Source organism: Polistes canadensis, unplaced genomic scaffold (assembly GCF_001313835.1).
Source record: "Polistes canadensis isolate GaletaPanama2010 unplaced genomic scaffold, ASM131383v1 scaffold_62, whole genome shotgun sequence".
NCBI lineage: Eukaryota > Metazoa > Arthropoda > Insecta > Hymenoptera > Vespidae > Polistes > Polistes canadensis.
This window is the reverse complement of record NW_014569609.1, coordinates 78,303-96,538: the sequence shown is the minus strand read 5'-3', so window position 1 is coordinate 96,538 and position 18,236 is coordinate 78,303. Positions and strand designations below refer to the sequence as shown.

General features: G+C 31.4%; 1 protein-coding gene across 2 annotated transcripts in view; it reads left to right on the top strand.

Moving 5' to 3' along the window:
- Nucleotides 1-18,236, top strand: part of LOC106786005 (limbic system-associated membrane protein-like) — a 194,021-nt gene that overhangs the window by 142,961 nt on the left and 32,824 nt on the right. For both annotated transcript variants that reach the window (XM_014746941.1, XM_014746940.1), the window contains exon 2: nt 12,200-12,298. In XM_014746941.1, coding sequence (XP_014602427.1) covers nt 12,200-12,298 — 99 coding nt within the window. The remainder of the gene's footprint in view (nt 1-12,199; nt 12,299-18,236) is intronic.

Genomic DNA, 18,236 nt, shown 5'->3' with positions numbered 1-18,236 from the left:
GGAATGATTCAATTGTCAAATGATCCGATCATTGTTCTCAATGGTTGAACGTTTTACCGGTAAGAATTTCGGTAATGTTCAACGAGTTTTCAGAAATGCTGTCAGAGACACTGAGCTTTTCCAACAATTCGAAATGACCCACTAAAGTATCATACTCTCGATCTCGTTGATCTAATCGTTCTCGAATGATACTCACTAGCTTGCAATCTTTTCCAATCTACTTTTTTTTTNCTCGAATGATACTCACTAGCTTGCAATCTTTTCCAATCTACTTTTTTTTTCGCAAACGTATATTTTACTTGCATTCATCCAACCCCTGTAGTCATTTCAATGTTTTCMAAACATTTAATATTATCATTATTATTCGTTACCAGTATTCAAAGAAAAAAGAAAAACGAACTCGAAACGATTGAATTTTCAAATGATCCGATCATTGTTAGCGCAAAAGAGAACGATCAAAGCAATACCCTCTGCTATGCACTAGCTAGCCAGCTCGCATACTTTTTATAGCACCGATAATTGAAAACTAGGTGAAAACGAGGAACGACGAGAATTGAAATCGCGCAAAAATATGAACGAACGGAGCAACGTTTGCCGCAAAGCGGTAAAGCCCATCCTCCCCATCACCTCTCCTTGTCAACGTACCTCTTTCGTACCGTCATTTGCACCAATCCCCATCCCCTTCCCCTCGAACGATTATATTCGCAGCTTTGTGTCGTACGTTTATTCAATTTTCACGCGTCCTAGTGTTCACCCAGGAAGATACGAGAAAACAATGGGTTATCTTTAAGCCATGCATGAAGCATCGTTATACTTTTCTATCTTTCCCACCACCCACCCACCCCCCACTACCACCCCACTCATCATTCTCATTTTATCTTTCTATCTCTATTCCTCTATCCCCTACTCCTCCCCCCACCCGGCCACACCGCTTACTTCTTCCCTTTCTACATATCTTTCTCTCTCTCTCTCTCTTTCTGTTTCTTTCTCTCTTTTTCCCAATCCGCGCATGAAACACCTGGATGCAGCCATCCAGCTCGAAATCGCTATCATCGATCACGCGTGTGATGTATGTGCCGATATCGACAGCGAATCCCTTTTTAACGCAGACGAATGGCCGCCATTGAAAACGGCCGGGAAGATATTTTTTTTTTTTTTTTCTATTTTTTTTTTTTTTCTTTTTTTGGCGCAGATTTTTCTACTCTCGAATATTTGTCGGCGGTCCGGGCGACGCTAACGTACATGCACAATGCGAAAACACGGCCACGGTGTTTCCCCACTCATCGTCGATGCTCGTAGATTTCTAAACGAGTATCGACTTATCGAGGAGAATGAGAAAGAGAGAGAGAGAAAGAGAATACCATGAGAATTGTACCTTCTTTTCGAATATGATATACAATCTCAGAATTTATAGCGACAGGATTCAGATCGTATTATTATTACATTCAACCAAGATGCAATTTTATCATAGCGAATTTTGATTAGTTTAGTATAGTCATGTTAAAGATGAATAATATATATTTTTTTTGTATATTTATATGTTATTCGTTTCTCGACTGCTCATTCGTGAATCTATTTGATATTCGAATATATGTATGTGTATTTGTTACGATATGTTGAATTTTATTCGCACTACCGATCAAATGTTTGGAGTTTGTACGCGTATATTCGGGAAAAATTTGTAAATTTATCCGAAAAAATATGAATGACTTTGGAGTAACGGTGTGGAAGTAAATTCATTTGTTAAAACAAGAATTTATCAGTGGTATATGTTTTATATTTTATAAAGGTGTTGGAATAATATATATACTTTAATAATATAAATTTTAAATAATGTTTTTTATTTTTTATTGTATTATTTTTTCTATCAAGGAAAATGTGTGAGTATTCTTCTTGAAATTGCAGTTTTTTTTTTATAAAATTGTATTTATTTTCATCGAAGGCTCGACATATTCTATGCAATTAATATTTTTCGAGTGTTTTTTAATAGAATATTTTTCTATTCTTCTCGTAGAAAAGTTTTCAAAGATGTTTCAATGGGAAAGTTTGTACCGAGCATTGTATTAAACTGGTTGTATAAACTATAGAAGAGCATTATGAGTATAAATGAAAAATTTTGAAATCTCTTAAAACATAATATTCCATAGATTAAATTGTTCGAAAAGTAATTTTGATGTTTTTTTTTTTATAACGATAAACACAAAATAATATATTTCCTTATATTTAAAATAAATAAAACGTTAATCGTCGAATTTGATAAGTTAAAATTCTCATCTGTTTTTCGGATTTTTATTGGACTATTAGCATCTACCGGTGTTTTTATTTCGTCAATCATTTGCATCAAATTCCTGGACTATCAAAACGTGGGGTCTATCTTTCAAATAGAAATCACCGAAAACAAAATTTCGAATATCTATTTTGACTTCTGACGTTACTCATATAATTTTGTTTCCAAATTCTATTATTACATTACAGTAATAATAATAATAAAGAATACTGACTTGAATTTTTCCATTTCTGATCCGATACCAGAAAAAAAAGAAACAAATAATTGACGGATCGAAAAATGAATAAGGTTTTAAATGACATTTGAAATGTCTGTTACTAGAATGTTTAATAATTTTGAGATTTTAAGTAAATTTAGATATCCAATAACCGTGAATAGCAAAATCACTATGGAACTTTATCGGTATATTCTAAAATAAGAGAAATCAGTAAATGATTTCTAAATATTTCAGCTCTTGCACACAAATGAATGTACTCTTCGTTACTTAAAAATAATACATTAGATTTCTATGGAATATCCTCGATGTTATATATTTCATCGTGATTGATTTTATTTCTTTTTAATCTTCCTTGTAATCATAGAAAAAGTTTCGACTTCGAGGAATATTCCTCTCTTACACCCCCACTCCTCAAAATTCTTACCAACGACTTAGTTGTTTCTCCAAGCATTGCCTATACATTCCTCGTTTTATATATTCCATATTTACTCGATTAAAGCTTACCTAGCTTGCAAGTTGAATGCGGTCACGATTACACGTGGGAATCGAAAAACGCGCTTTACAAAAGTTTTTATAACAAAGTCATGTAAGAACTGAATAAAAGTATAAAATCCCAAACAATTAAGAAACTAATGCTTGCCTCGGAGATACGCGTTAATCTATTAGAAATTCCAGCCGGTTTTTACAAAGGATATTAATTAATAAATCTTCTAGCACAAGAGAGATCCGAATTATACCCATGAGAGAGTGTAAGAGAGTAAAGAAAGAAGGAAAAAGTGAGTTAGATAGATAGAGAGATAGAGAGAGAGATAGAAAACGAATGAGATAAAGAAAGAAAGACCACGGTTGGTTTGATTTACGAGTTTTCATAAATTCTCCACTAGCCAGATTCTCGTTAGTAATGAAATAAGAACAAAGAATGCATTCGTTCGTTGCAAGGACGACGTTACTGACGACGGCATACGAATCGCTCGAAATAGAAGTCTCCGTTTTGTAGGATTTCGATGCTTTCAAACGTCCGCCAAAATCGAGAAACTTTCCTTTTACCAAAGAACAAAGGAAATATACGGCTTTTACGTTCTTATTTTCTAACCGAGAATACCACCATTTCATTCCTATTTCCTTTATGACTGTTTTTTTTTTTTTTTAAAAGAAAAAAAGTAATAAGAAATGTCATATGAGGTAGAAAATGACCACCTACATATTACGTACCTCTTATATGGTTGCACGAGAAAGTCATTTAATCAGCTTTGATTTTATTTGATTTGATTTTATTTGATTTTATTTTTAAAATGGAAAATTTCTTTTTTAAATTTCAGTTAAAAATTATTTTAAAGAAGAGGAACAAATGTTCATTTTTTAATAAGAATCTGCATGATTTTCATACACAAACAGATAATTTTACAATTAATTTAAAAAAATATATAATATACATATGTAATTTAAATAACGAATTTTTTAAAACGTTGAATTAATATTCTTTTTAATTACACAATGATAACGTATAGAAAAATCTATATAAATGTATATATATATATATATAATTTAATTTGTTAGTATGAAAATATTAATCAAGGTAAGCATAATATGTAGAAATAATCAAAAATAATAATAATAATAATATAAAATGAATACGTTTTTGTAAGAAATATATATTAGATAACGTTGATAATATATAAAAATAATCTTTGCGATAATAATAAAATGTAACAAGAAGCGTATGCAAACACAACAGATCTATATACTGAAAGATCTTTTAACTAAGATGTTAGTATAGAAAGAGAGATAACAGTTTAGCAAGATGAAATACAAGAAAGAAGAGGTCAAAGTCGGAAAGATAAACAAGGTTACCTGAAGCGAGAACAGTTGTGTTTAGTTTTTCATGTTGTCGGTATAGTCGAGTGACACTGGATTTAAAGATAAAATATTTTACAAGAAGAAAATTCTCTAGTTCATTCTTCTCATCATTATCTTTCATTTATACGAAAAGTTATCATATAATTATTAATACAATATTTATATTTCACAATCATTAATATTTCTAATTAAAAAATATAATACTTCGTTAGATCAAATATTAATAATTTAACTAATATAAGGTCAGAACTTCTACAATTTAACTTTTTTTTTTTTTATTAATATAATTAACCTTTTCACTAACGAGTTTTAAAAATAAAATTCTACCTTTTTTTAATATTTGATTTCTCAACTTTATTCAATTTTTTTATATCGATATCGATTAAACGAGCTAGAACAAATTGAAAAAAAAAAACGATGAGTCTGCAGGATATAAAGATTTTAACATCTCTTTTCGTAAATATAAAATAATTTTAATATATAAATAAAATGAAATATACACACGCGTTTTGTATATCAATGTAACCGAAGTGATTCAAAATGTTTTAAGATAATTAGACAAATATTGAAAATATATAAATTCATGTCAAAGATATTGGAAACTTAATTCTTTTTCTTTTTACATCTACAATATTAATAAAATTTTATTTTAATTAAATATACCCTGTGTATTATACTTAATATATTTCAATATTAATATCAATATAATCAATTCGAGATTGTCCAATAGAAAAAAGATAAATTCAATGATTTGATTCTAAACTTTTAACAGTTTATTTAATATGAAACAATTAAATTGTATAATTAGAAAGTTTTACAGGCATACAAACAGGTTCTTTTCTAACACCTCACCCTTCTCGACAATTCTCACCTTCGTATTTTCCTTTTCTTTCGTCATTTGTACGTTAAGTAAGAGGATAAACTACAATCGACATGGTACGTTCGAGATGTGTTGAAAAACAAAGAGTGGAATAAGAGAAGTGAAGAGAAGAGAATAGAAGAGAAGAGAAGAGAAGGTTTCCTCTGTTCACCCTAGCTCGAGGCTTTTCCGTGCAAACTCGTAGCTCGCGTTTCTGGCTGTAGGAAAGTTCTCACAAGAGGGGCGGGTTTCTTTGGCTCGAAGTTGAAAACTCATTCCTGTTATAGGCGAGCTTGCATGCTCGAGAAGAACGAAGAAGAAACTCACCGTTACTACTTTGATCCATATTTTATTTACCTAGCAAAAAAAAGAAAGAAAGAAAGAAAGGATGGAAGAAAGAAAGAAAGGAGACCAGAAAAAGGAAAATAAATAAGATGGGGAAAAGGGTGGAAAGTGTGAAAGAGAAGAGATGAAAATAAAGGATAGAAAGATATAAGAAATGAAGATAGTAGATATAAATGTGATAGCGTAATAACCGATTTTCCGTTTTCAAGGATAGATAATTTGCCATGCAATAACCATTTTACCACAATCCCATGAGCGAGGATGCCAGCAGGCAGATCCAATTTTATAAACCTTCTTCTTGTTTTTTTTTTTTGTAACTTGTCCGTGCTACGAATGCAAGTACCTCCCCCCCTCCCTCGTTTATTTTCCTACTTTTTGTCTTTTACTTTTTTTGTTTTTTTTGTTTTTTTTTTGTTTTGTCTAGGTTGTGTCGTTTACGCTCAGCACGTACCACCTACCATCTCTTTTTCTTTCATTCACCTGACGTTTTATTTGTGTTTGTTACTGTTGTCTTCTTAAACCTTCACTTGTTTCTATACGAGCTCGTTTCCCTGTTTCGTTTGTTAGTTACGAATAAGAAGACGAAGCTGGATAAAGGTAGAAGGATTAAACACGGGAAAGCGTTAAATTAAATTTATGTCTTTGGTGTTCTTTGTAATATACTTTTCCTAACACCAGAGACTCATATATTTTTCTAGCGATCGCATAACTTCAAAACTTTCATTCGTTTTTAGTTTAGTTGGATATACTAATTGTTCTTTAACTCTCTCTCTCTCTGTAACGCTACTGTAATTTTAAAGTTGCATACACAATTGTATTATATATATATACGTTTATTTATTTCATATTGCAATGAAATTATTTCTTTGTGCTCGTATACAAAGCTTTTTCTTTCATGTTTTTTTTTCTTTTTGTATTTAATTTCAATTATATCGAACATATTGAATTAAAGTAAGTTGGTTGATAAATAAAAAGATTGACCAATAAATCTGTTTGATGTTTGCTGTTTATTTACGTTAAAAAGTGCATGATTTCATTGGCCTCTGTTTAAATAATATGAAAATACTAAATTATTATGTATATTGAGTGTTCTAAATTTCTGAGAAAATTTTTTAAATATTTAGTTTAGTTATTTGATTTAAAAAAGAAAAATATTTCATGTAATAAAACCATTTTGTATAAAATATCTTCTATTTTAAGTTTTATATAAAATGAATGGGATTTTAGAGTACTAAACTCGATTGAAAAGGGATGTGCATATGAATCAGGGTTTCTTTTTTTTAAATAGGTCGTATATTTATTATTAGTAACATTCGATTTTTTGGTTTATGAAATTTTCACGTAACTATATCGTTCGATAATTGATCATCGCAAAACTTTTACATGCACATGATTAATGTATTAGAAATTTTTTTATAGATAAATTATAATTTAACATCTTAAATATGAAATAATAAGATATATATGAACTTAGAAACATTTATACAAATAGTATTTTACAATCGTAACTATGAATCGTGATTCAGATCAAATACTAGAAATAGTAAATTGTTAATACATGTTAATGTGTGCATAAAATAAATTGAAAAGTCAAAAAAAACCTGCTATATGACTGTGACCTAGTTAATTCCAATTGAAATTGAAACTTTCAATTAGTTTTATTTTAAATTAGTAAAGTCGACTAAAGACCAAACTCGGTCAAAGATGATTTAAAACATACGATATAAATGCAACTTTAATTTCAGTTATATTTAAAATACCAAAAATGTGCAAATGCTTTTAGAAGGATTTCGTTCAAATCATTCCAGTAAATGTCACGTTTCCAAAATATATTTGCAAATGGGTTCATTTTTATATATTATATAGAATAAATAAGAAAATGATATTTAAATTGTAATTATAGTTAGTTAGTTATTATAGTAGTCATTTAGATTTTTATTTCAATACAATAATAAAATATACTCGTGTGTTACTTTTAATTCTTAAATAATTCAACAAATTTTATTATAAGTTACAACTCAATAAATTTGATATTACCCCGTCGTGTATCCAATTAATTTGCATAAATGGTTCTTTTTAAAAATAAAATGATTTTGTTATAATATTTTCATGCTCATCTAACAAATTATTTCGTTTCATAATCGTATGTATCTGAAAAAAAAAAAATCGAAATAAATCAATTCTATTTCAGTATATATTAATAAATAATAATAATATTTGTCATTATATGATATTTCAATATAATTTAAAAAATATAAAAAATTATATAAGATTACAGTTAAAATTTTGAAAAGAGAATAAAAATATAACATACGTAAATATATTTTACATATATACGGTTATAATTTTCAAAAGAAGATCTTAAAATTCGTAGATAAACGGTATCCGAAAGTGTGACATATTATTTTAATTCATGACTTGACGAATTCATGAAAGGAAATCTCAACGCTTGACTGGGAACAATTAGAAAGACAGAATAGCTTAAATAACACTGTTACAAATGAATTCATTTCTTGTTCGCAAAGTCATCATTTCAATTTATTGCACACAGTGCGCTTTAATAATACAACCTAACAAATGAATTTATTCCTTCTATGGGAAATCATTATTATTCTCTCTCGTCGATTAAACATCGAGAAATTTTGGATTAACGAGTAAAACAATAAATCTTCTACTATCTTTCTCTCGGTTATCTATTTATTATTAAAAGAAAATAAATATATAATAATATATAGATATATATATATATATGTATTTTCTTTTAATTCGTTTAAAAATTTCATTTATACGATAGCCCCAAAACACGATGCCACTTAAATTAGTTAAAAGAACGTATCGGAAAACTTGTCGAAGAGTTGAACTAAATTACACGGTTTAAAACACTCCTTTGGGTTTACAAAGCTACATTAGGCGTAGTTTCTACATCGTGAAACTACGTGTGCCACGAGTACTGTCTAATAAACTTATGTTCTCTAGAGAATTTTCCTACATTTGGGACCTATTGAACTATTACAAACGAATAATAAATATTGATACGACTTTTTAACCTAATTTTATAAACTCGACTTAATATAAAAATAATATTATCAAATAAGTATCTCGAAGAAATCATCAACGGAACGAATATTTTTCTTCGAGAAAAACAAATTTCTTATTTATAAATATACATTTACTTTTAATTCCATTTTATTTTCTCTCTCTCTATTTTTTTTTCTTTACGTTCGTGTAAAATTAAGAAAAGATAATTAATACGAGTAAACGTTTATAAGAATTATTATTTATAAAATAAGATTTTTATATATTTACGAACAAAATATATTCCTTAATTTGTCTTAAAGAAGAAATAATAATAATAAAAAAAAAAAGAAAAAGAAACTATCGAGTAGCTTTATTAAAAAAAAAATTTCTTACCTAAAAATATACATTTACTTTTAATTCCATTTTATTTTCTCTCTCTCTCTATTTTTTTTTCTTTACGTTCGTGTGAAATAAAAAAAAGATAATTAATATAAGTAAACGTTTATAAGAATTATTACTTATAAAACAATATATTCCTTAATTTGTCTTGAAGAAATAAAAAAAAAAAAAGAAACTATCGAGTAGGTTTATTAGTCGTTAGAAAATTATGGATTTATACAATTTCGATAGGGGAATAGACATGAAAGGAAACAATAAAAGGAAGATAAGTAATAGGTCGAGAGAAAATACCAAGTCACTCTGGTAAAGGGGTATGGGGTGGTGGGGTTGGGCATGGGATGGGGTTGCGTTGTGGGGTGAGACGAGATCGAGAGAAGCAGTTTATATTCGAAGTTCGACAATAAAGCTAGCTTTTCTTTATAAGAGTATACCGTTGCATGTGTACTGAATGAAACGACAGTTCATAGTCGCCAATAAAAATGTAGTTATCCGAGTTGAAGCTTGACTCGAAATTGAAGAGTTTGTTATAAGTTAAAAAGAACCTTTTAAAAATGCATAGATTTCAACGTATATTAATACGAACAACAACAAAATGTCAGGTTATTTTTAATACGTGTGTACGTGTATGTGTGTGTTGAGATAGAGAGTTTTTCTCTTTTCCATTATTATTATTATTATTATTATTATTATACACGAAGAGTTTTACGAACGACGAAGCTTTAAAAAGGATAACAACCTATAGAATTATACCGAAGGAATTGAATTTCTTGGAAACTCGTTTATCGATGCTTTGATCGGATCTCGCGATTCGATTCTTCCTCGATTCGATAGAAAACAAAAAAAAAAGGAAAGAAAAAAAGCGAAGCTACAAATCGTACGTTTCAACGAATTAGTAGTTTGCTTATCCGACTTTTCTCGTTTTAGCACAGAAGGAAAGAGCAATAAGAATTCTTTTAGACTGAAATTCTTTGGTCGAAATTACTCTTACGATTCTTTGAGTACACGGATTTTAATCGAAAAATAAAATAACGTTATACGTATATATATATATATATATAGATATACATATGTATACATCTTATACTAACGTATGCATTATATATAATACATGTATACTTACATACTTATCAGTATATAGTTACACATGTAATACTTTTAACGTGTATACATTTAAAACGTCGTATCGTAACACGTATTTGTATCGTTTAACAGTAAGTTACTTCCTTTTCTACCGCAAATGTAATTAAAATTTTCACTTTACCTTATGTAGAGAAAAGGATAAAAGGAGAGAAAGCACGTGGGGGTGGTTGGTTGGTTAGGGGGTTGGTTGGTTGGTTGGTTCCATTGGCTTTTATAAATTTACATTTCCACGTAGAATCTACATCGAGTCTACTCTTCTACTCATAACGAAAGTAATTTTCTCCTCTGTCATCTGCGAATGTAATTATCCTCAAATTGCAACCGCGGTTCGCATTTATGAGACGCACGAAGTTGTGTAACTATCGGAGAAGCGTCGACACTTGAACACCGTTAAACTCGGGACAAACGGTTTTCATATAATCCTACAGACTTTGGATAATTTCTACGACTTGCATGCACGAAAGAGGTATACCTAGTACGTGTAACGACAACTCTAGATACGAAACGAAACGAAACCAAACGACAAGAGAACTTTTTTTCACTTATCGTTATTACCCTTAGGTAATAATATTCCTACTGGGTCGTAGTCGTAGTCGTAGTTGTCGTGTTTCGCAATAAAACGAGTCTCCCGATAGTTAACGTCAAATTTCGAAGACACGAACCGAAAAGTTTTCACTTCTTTTCTTTTATTTCCTACAACCACCACAACCCACACCCACCTCACACTACACCAGGCATCATTTAAACGATTTCTCATTTAGCATATTATTATATTCAATTAAATATTGTATTCGTTCAATCGTACCTTCTCGATAAATATAATTATACTTTGAAGATAAAACAAATCAAAGAGATGTGTGGGTTGGGGAGGCTGGTGGTGGTGGTGATAGTTGTTAAGGGAATAAGTATAAATTGGAACTATTTATAAAACAATGAAAAGTTTCTTTGGAAAATTGTTGAGAACGTTCATCGATGAAAAGAGGGTTCGCTTACTCATCCAATCTATCCATCCATCCATCCATTCATCCATCGTTCAATTTATCTTAACATTTTTCACGTCTCTTCAAAATAACGCAACTACTATTCGCATTAATCAACGAAATAAAATGCCAACCGAGTGAAATAAAATACCGACCTATAAATCTACCTTTTCTTTCTTTCTTTCCTTCCTTCCTTCCTTCCTTCCTTCGGAGAATATTTTTCCTTTTCATTTATACTACCATTTTCCATCTTATTTAATCGTTAACGTTGAAGAAAAGAATTCGAGTACCTGTTAGGTAGGATAAAAAAAAAAGAGATAGAAAAAAAAAAAAGAAATGAAAAATCCGCGTTATGCGAAGCCTCCAACTATAAACCCTCCACCCCCACCCCCACCCTTACCCCAACCCAACGTTTCGCGAGTTTATAAGTGAAACGTTGAAATTTCACACTCGTCGGGAATCTCGGTCGGTTTTCGCGTTAAAATTACTGGCTCGTTCGGTGTCTGTATTACGTCACGCTAACGAAACACTATCCCCCTGGGGGTGGGGGTGGGGGTGGGGTTGAGTTGGGAATGATGTACCTGAGGGATGATGTGAACGAAACGGTATCGAGTTGCGTGACTTCCACCCCTCGATGAAAAATATCGCTCGGTTTCATTAGGAACTTTTTATCGAGAAAGCGATTCTTTAAACGCCCACATCCACCCCCTTCCCTTCCCCCCACTTCTCCCTAACGTTCCACGCAGCTCTTGTTTTTCATAAGGAAAAAAAAGAAAAAAAGAAGAAGAAGTTTCAAGACGAGATGAAAGTCATTTCTTAAAGGAAAAAGAGAAGAAAAAAAAACCTACAAAGAAGAAGAAAGAAATAATTAAAAAGTGTTTTAAATAAAAAATGAAATATTAAATAATACATTATATAATTAATAATGAATTATTAGACTTTTGTTGTCGTCGATTGACGATAAATTAATTTTCTTCTCGTTGAAATGTCATTCTATTTAGTATTTTAATTTCTTTTTGTTTTTGTTTTTGGTTACACGATTGAACAATGGTTAACGATCGATCATAGCATTGTAATTTCACTTTGTCTTGTTTCAGGACGACAGCAGGAGAAAAATTTGGATATATTCGGTTACTCGACCTTGGAACATCATCGAATCGTTCGAGATGTATCGTTGGTGGATAACTACAATGACGGTGAGTGATCGAACGATCGAATTTTTGGGAATTCGTTATCGAAACCTCGAGGATATCTCTCGGGTATCGTTTGAAAACAAAAAAACCTTTCTATCTCTATCTCTATCTCTATCTCTATCTCTCTTTCACTCTGTCTCTCATTCTCACGTACACGCGATGTCAGCAAATCAGATTCGCGTGGTTGCACGTCACGCTTGCTGCTGCTGCTGCTACTACTGCCGGTAGGTTTTGTTGCGGGCCCGTTGTTATCGTTGTTGTTAAAAGCCGAAATAAATAACCAGACTATGGTAGTATTACTATGGGATGTGGGGGGGTAAAAATGTTTTCCGCGGGCAACGTTAATGACACTCGTGTATCTAAAGTCAGTGTGGAAGAGTCGTGAAACGGACCATTTCCTCGCTTCTCTTTTTACTCGTTTTATCTCCAAACTCGTCTCCACTTTCTTTGCTTTTTCCCCTCTCTTCTTAAAAATAACTCTCGCCGAGAGAGCTTTACTCAATCCCCAAATGCACGTGACGGAATTGTTGCAGGAATTTTGCAAAATAATATTATTCACTACTACAAGTGTGTGTGTGTGTGTGTGTGTACTTACTTACTTATGTAAAACGATTTGAAATTTTTTCCGTTCAATTTAATAATTGTTTCTTTTCTTTTCTTTTTCTTTTTCTTTTTTTTTTTTTAAATACCAGCTTAATATATTTTATCTTTAATTACAATATTATATCATACTTAAACTTGTATAATAATAATAATAATAATAATAATAAATTAATTAAATGTTTAATAAGAAGTAGAATGCATCGGTAGTAATAATAATAAAAAAAAAAGAACTTTTTACTTATATTTTTTCTCGTCTGAAAATAAATCTCCTAACGTTATCTCATCGGAGTAAAGTATCCATCGAAGGAATCCATTAAAAAGAAAAAAAAAAAAAAAAAAAAAAAAGGAAAAAAAAATTAGAGAGAAAATAAAGAATATTTTTATCATCGGTAGGATTTTCATAATTGAAAAAAATCGATATAAAGTTGGAAAACGTATACGTATAACTAGAGAACCCGGGCGTTTGTTTTATCGTGCGATCATGAAAACTCTCTCATCGATTTGTTAGCATCCATTAGACTATACGAACGATGGACGAGACCACGCGCGCTCACAGCTATTTGGATTACGACTTTTTAGACCTTTCACACTCCTATAACTTGAAATTTAACGATCAGATTTACGATGACATTTACGAGGTCAGTGCACGAAGCGCTTGCGGAGACCGCTTTAATCGCATTTCGTCCATAATCTGTCTGCTGATTCGTTACGGTAGATAACCATAATTAAGTTATACTTAATCGCACTCAATGTCAAGAAAATGAAATTAAATAGAATTTTTCGAATTTTCACTCATGTTTCTCTGTCTCTATTTCTCTTTCTACCATTCTGTCTCTGTTCAAACATTGATCCGATTAAACTCATTTGTAATATTAACAGAATAGAATTTTCATTCGGCTAGTAAAAAAAAAAACAGAAAAAAAACGAAACAACTCGGAAGAAAATTTTGTATCGTTTGCTTTTACTAATAAATAAATAAATAACAATATATAATATTATAACATATCGAAGAGAGAAAGAGAGAATGTGTTAAATTAAATACTTGAAAAAGAAAAAAGGAAAGAAGTTGAAAGAAAATTAACACGTGCATATGGCAAAAAATAATATAATATATATAAAAAAAAAAGAAAAGAAAAACAAACAAACAAACAAATCAAGTAATTACAACACTCACACTGATATTCCTTTTCGTAATTTGTCGCGAGTTCGAGTAGAGTATTCCGCTTGACGAGGTTTATAGTAGCAAAGAAGAATTTGCTTGCAAACGTACAGAGAAGAAGTAGAAATGGAAAGGGATGATCAAGAGGGAAAAGGGCGAGTGAGAAATAAAGAGAGAGCGAGAGAGAGACGGAGTTTCGGCTTGCAATGATTCTCTAAGTGGCCTTCCTCTCCTTCCTTCCTCCTCCTCCTCCTCCTCCTCCACCAACCCTTACTTCCTATCTTCCTTTTTCCCTTACCCTTCCTTCAGCCCCTTTATTTGCCCGCTTTGTCGATCAATAACAGCCGCCAGCTCCGTGATTCCAAAGCTTTTCAATGCTGGTGGAAATGGCAAAGCACCACCTATAAGGCTCTAACTACTAGCCCACGATTGCGTTCTCGACATTGTCAACATGATTCATTCCTTACGACATACAATACACGAGTTTATTCTTCATTCTCCTCTCCCCCACTCACTCCTCCTCAACACGATTCTTTCATACTAAACCCTCAATTCACTTCCGAAGACCTAACGTTTTCGCGGGATAACCACGCAAGCAAGCTTTCTTCTTTTTCTTTCATTCCTTATCTAGCTTTTCTTTTTTTACCACCCTCTTTCTTACATCCACCCCTCTAACATCCTCCCCCACCATCGATTCCAGGAAATCATCCATCCCATAGTATTTCTTCCGTCTACTTCTTCTTCTCCCTTTTTTCTTAATACTTACACGAGGATTCCTTTTTTTTTTTACCGACAACACCATTTCGTCTTTACTTATGTCCTTACAGATATCCCTCTTTCTTCACCCTCTTCCCCTTTGGTGGGCTAATCAGTGACATTGGTCCTGGGAATAATCCTACGATAGCACAGAGCTTTTTCTCCGAGAAAGGAAACGGGAAGACAATTTTCCTCGTATATTTCTGGCTCTTAAGCTCAACGTTTCGACGCTTTGCTTTCTTTACGATAATACCAAAGACCCAAGGTTATAGGGCGTGATTGCATCTCTTTTTTTTTGGAATTGTTTGTTAATGATCATTAATATTATATTCAATATATACTACTTTATATCAATAATTTTTTTCTTCTTACTATTAGGAGACTTCGGTTTCCTGTCATTTATTTAGTTATAAAAAGCTCTCTTTTTTTTTGGCATTTGTATTGATCTTATGATAGATTGATTGTCCAAAGCTTTCATGCAACCTTTTTCGAAGCTTCCAGGTGGTGGTCTTCGTTGTGTTCCTTTTTCTTTGCCGTGTCGTCATATTCGTCTAATCCGAAAATTCTATTTCTATTTTACTACTGATTTTAGGTTCATATTTTTATTGTTTTTTCACGAAGGGTAGTTTTTTATCCCTAGCCACACCCGCCCGAACCCTCTCCAACCTTTTTATCTAAGGTTTGGGACCAGCTCTAGATTAAAATTTTGACGTTAAGAAACGGCACACCTCGCGGTTTTCCTCAAATGCGGGTTTTTTGGGGGTCACCCATCCAAGTTCCAATCGTACTCGATCGACGAGCGCTGCTTGACTTGAAATGATCGAGCGTGAGCTCGTGCTGCCACCACGCTATAGCCGTTGATTAAATATAATCATTTTTTTACGAAATATTAATGATAAAGCATCTCTAATTGTATTTGAAATATTTATTTGCAATTCTTTTTGATTTTCTTTAAATGTATGTGGTATAATTTTATGGGAAAAATTTAGTGGATAATTAAATAGTTTTAAGGATAATCGAATGATGAATAATTGAATATTTACATAATCGTTTTCATCGGCGTTGCATTTCATTGAAATTTGTATTTTTTTTCTAGAACTCAAGTTTAATTTTATATAATATAATCGTAATATAATCGAGAAGAAAATTGAGTACTTAATTAAATGTGTTGTTAAAAAAATGTGTCAAGGATAATTAATAATATTTTGTTTACGATTCGCTTATACCAAGATTGCATTTCATTTAAATTTTGTCTTTTTGAATTAGAGTCAGTTTTAATTTGCAGAACTTTCGTAGAATGTCTTTTATATTATAATCAAAAAAAAGGAAATTAATTAATATTAAATTATAAGTAAATGTTTGTGTTAAAGAAAAATGAGTGATGAATAATATAATATTTAATGTTTCATTTGCGTCGAGGATTATATTTTATTTAAATTTGGTTTATCGAAAATAAGTCAATTTTTATTTCCGTAATCTTTTGAAATTGTTGTTTAATTAAGAAAAAATTGAGTAGTTGATTAAACGGTTTTAAGGACGAATGGGCGATGAATAATATAATATCTACGGTTCGTTTGCGACCTAATCACCCGGATCAGTTATGTTAACGATGCGTCGCGGTAACGCAGCTTGCGTTTATATAAGACAAGGATAATGATATTATTATAGTTCGAGGAATACCCTTTCCTTGTAGGAAAGTAATCCGAATTGTAATGGCACATTTCAAGTGATACGCCTAATTATATAATAAGTTCGTTCAAATAAATCTTACGTTTGTGATTAGTTTAAATAAAGGACAAAAAAAATATGTTAACGATCGAATCAAACATTTTTTTTCGTAAACAATTGTCACCTAGAAAAATATTATTAATTATGATATAAAAAAAAAAAAATACAAGTTTTATCGTATCTTGATCAATCGATTTGTATGTCTTTTTTTTCCCCCTCAAAAAAAATGATCCTTAAATCTTAATAAAAGAGACAGAATTACAACGAAATTGCTTGCACGTTCTCATGAATATTAATGAAATTTTCGAACAATACACCGAGGCGTTGATTAATATAGTCATCTATATATAATATTAAAAAATATCGATGAATAATAATTTAACGTACAATATAATTCAATACTAAAATAATGAAAGAAGAAAATTAACGAAAATAATACAAATAAATCCTATAAAAAATGAATCGTTATCGACGTACTTGCCGATCACAAAAAATATCGATGATTAATAATTTGTACAATTCCCAACTAAATAAAAAAAAATAAACGTATGTGAAAATAAAAATAACGTACACATTTACATATCAATCTAAACCTAATCGATGGTGTGGTGGGATTAAGGGGGGGGGTCATTGTAGAGAATGAAAGTTGCATTTAAACTGGGCTACTATACTATTCATTGAACGTAAATTAGGGAAGCGTTGAAAGTCAGGGACATGTGCAGGTAACGTGTTTCCAAGTGGCATTGACTGTATCACGAGAGTTAGTGAATAAGTGGGAAATATGTGTATGTGTGATAAGTACTGGGTAGTTGTTACGTAGAAAGAGATACATACGTGGATAGAAACAAGGATAGGAAAACGAGAATAGGAGATAAAGGGATCGATAAGGGTGGTAGAGGAAGAGGAAAGTGGGGAGTGCAGGAAAAGGTATATGGTAGGTAGTCTTCTCGGTTATCGCAGCTACTTGAATTTCGACAGGATCTTGTTTCATGAATACGTGCCGAACAATGCGCTGGGAAATTCGTGGGAACGATTGGCAGGATAGACGAACGGATAGTGAATAGTTAGTAAACGCTAAGTAACCGTCACTGTATCGGTGCGCCAAGTACATGCGTGTCGCATTCGAGAGGAAGACCTATCTACCTATCTATCTATCTAACTATCTATCTATCTAGATATCTGTCTGTCTAACTATCTCTATCCATTTCCACTTGCGAGCTCATCAGGTTCCTCGTATTCTCTTTATAAACCAACAACGTTCGCTCATTTAACCCTCTCGAATATTGCTTTCAATTTCAATGAATGCTTTTATTTACATCTAGAAGAGAAAGAGAGAGAGAGAGAGATTAAAGAAATTGTAGAAATTCAAGCGTAAGTTTTAAGTGAAATTTATGAAATCCTTTTTTTCTGCTTCTTATTATTATTAGGATTTCTTTCTATTTTTCTTTTTAATAATCAAACGCGGTCATGGGGATGAAAATGAATGAACGTGTTATCCAACGACAAATTTCGAATGTTCTGGTTTGTACAATATAAAGATATTTTCGCGTTTTTTTCTGTTCATCTCGTTGAATATTTCATTTGGAATAATTGCTTATCGAAATTGCGGGGGAAAAATTGAATTAGTCGGTAGTCGTAAGTGAGCTTATAATTACAACCAATCTTCCTATTTTCTTCATCTTATGTTTTTAGGTT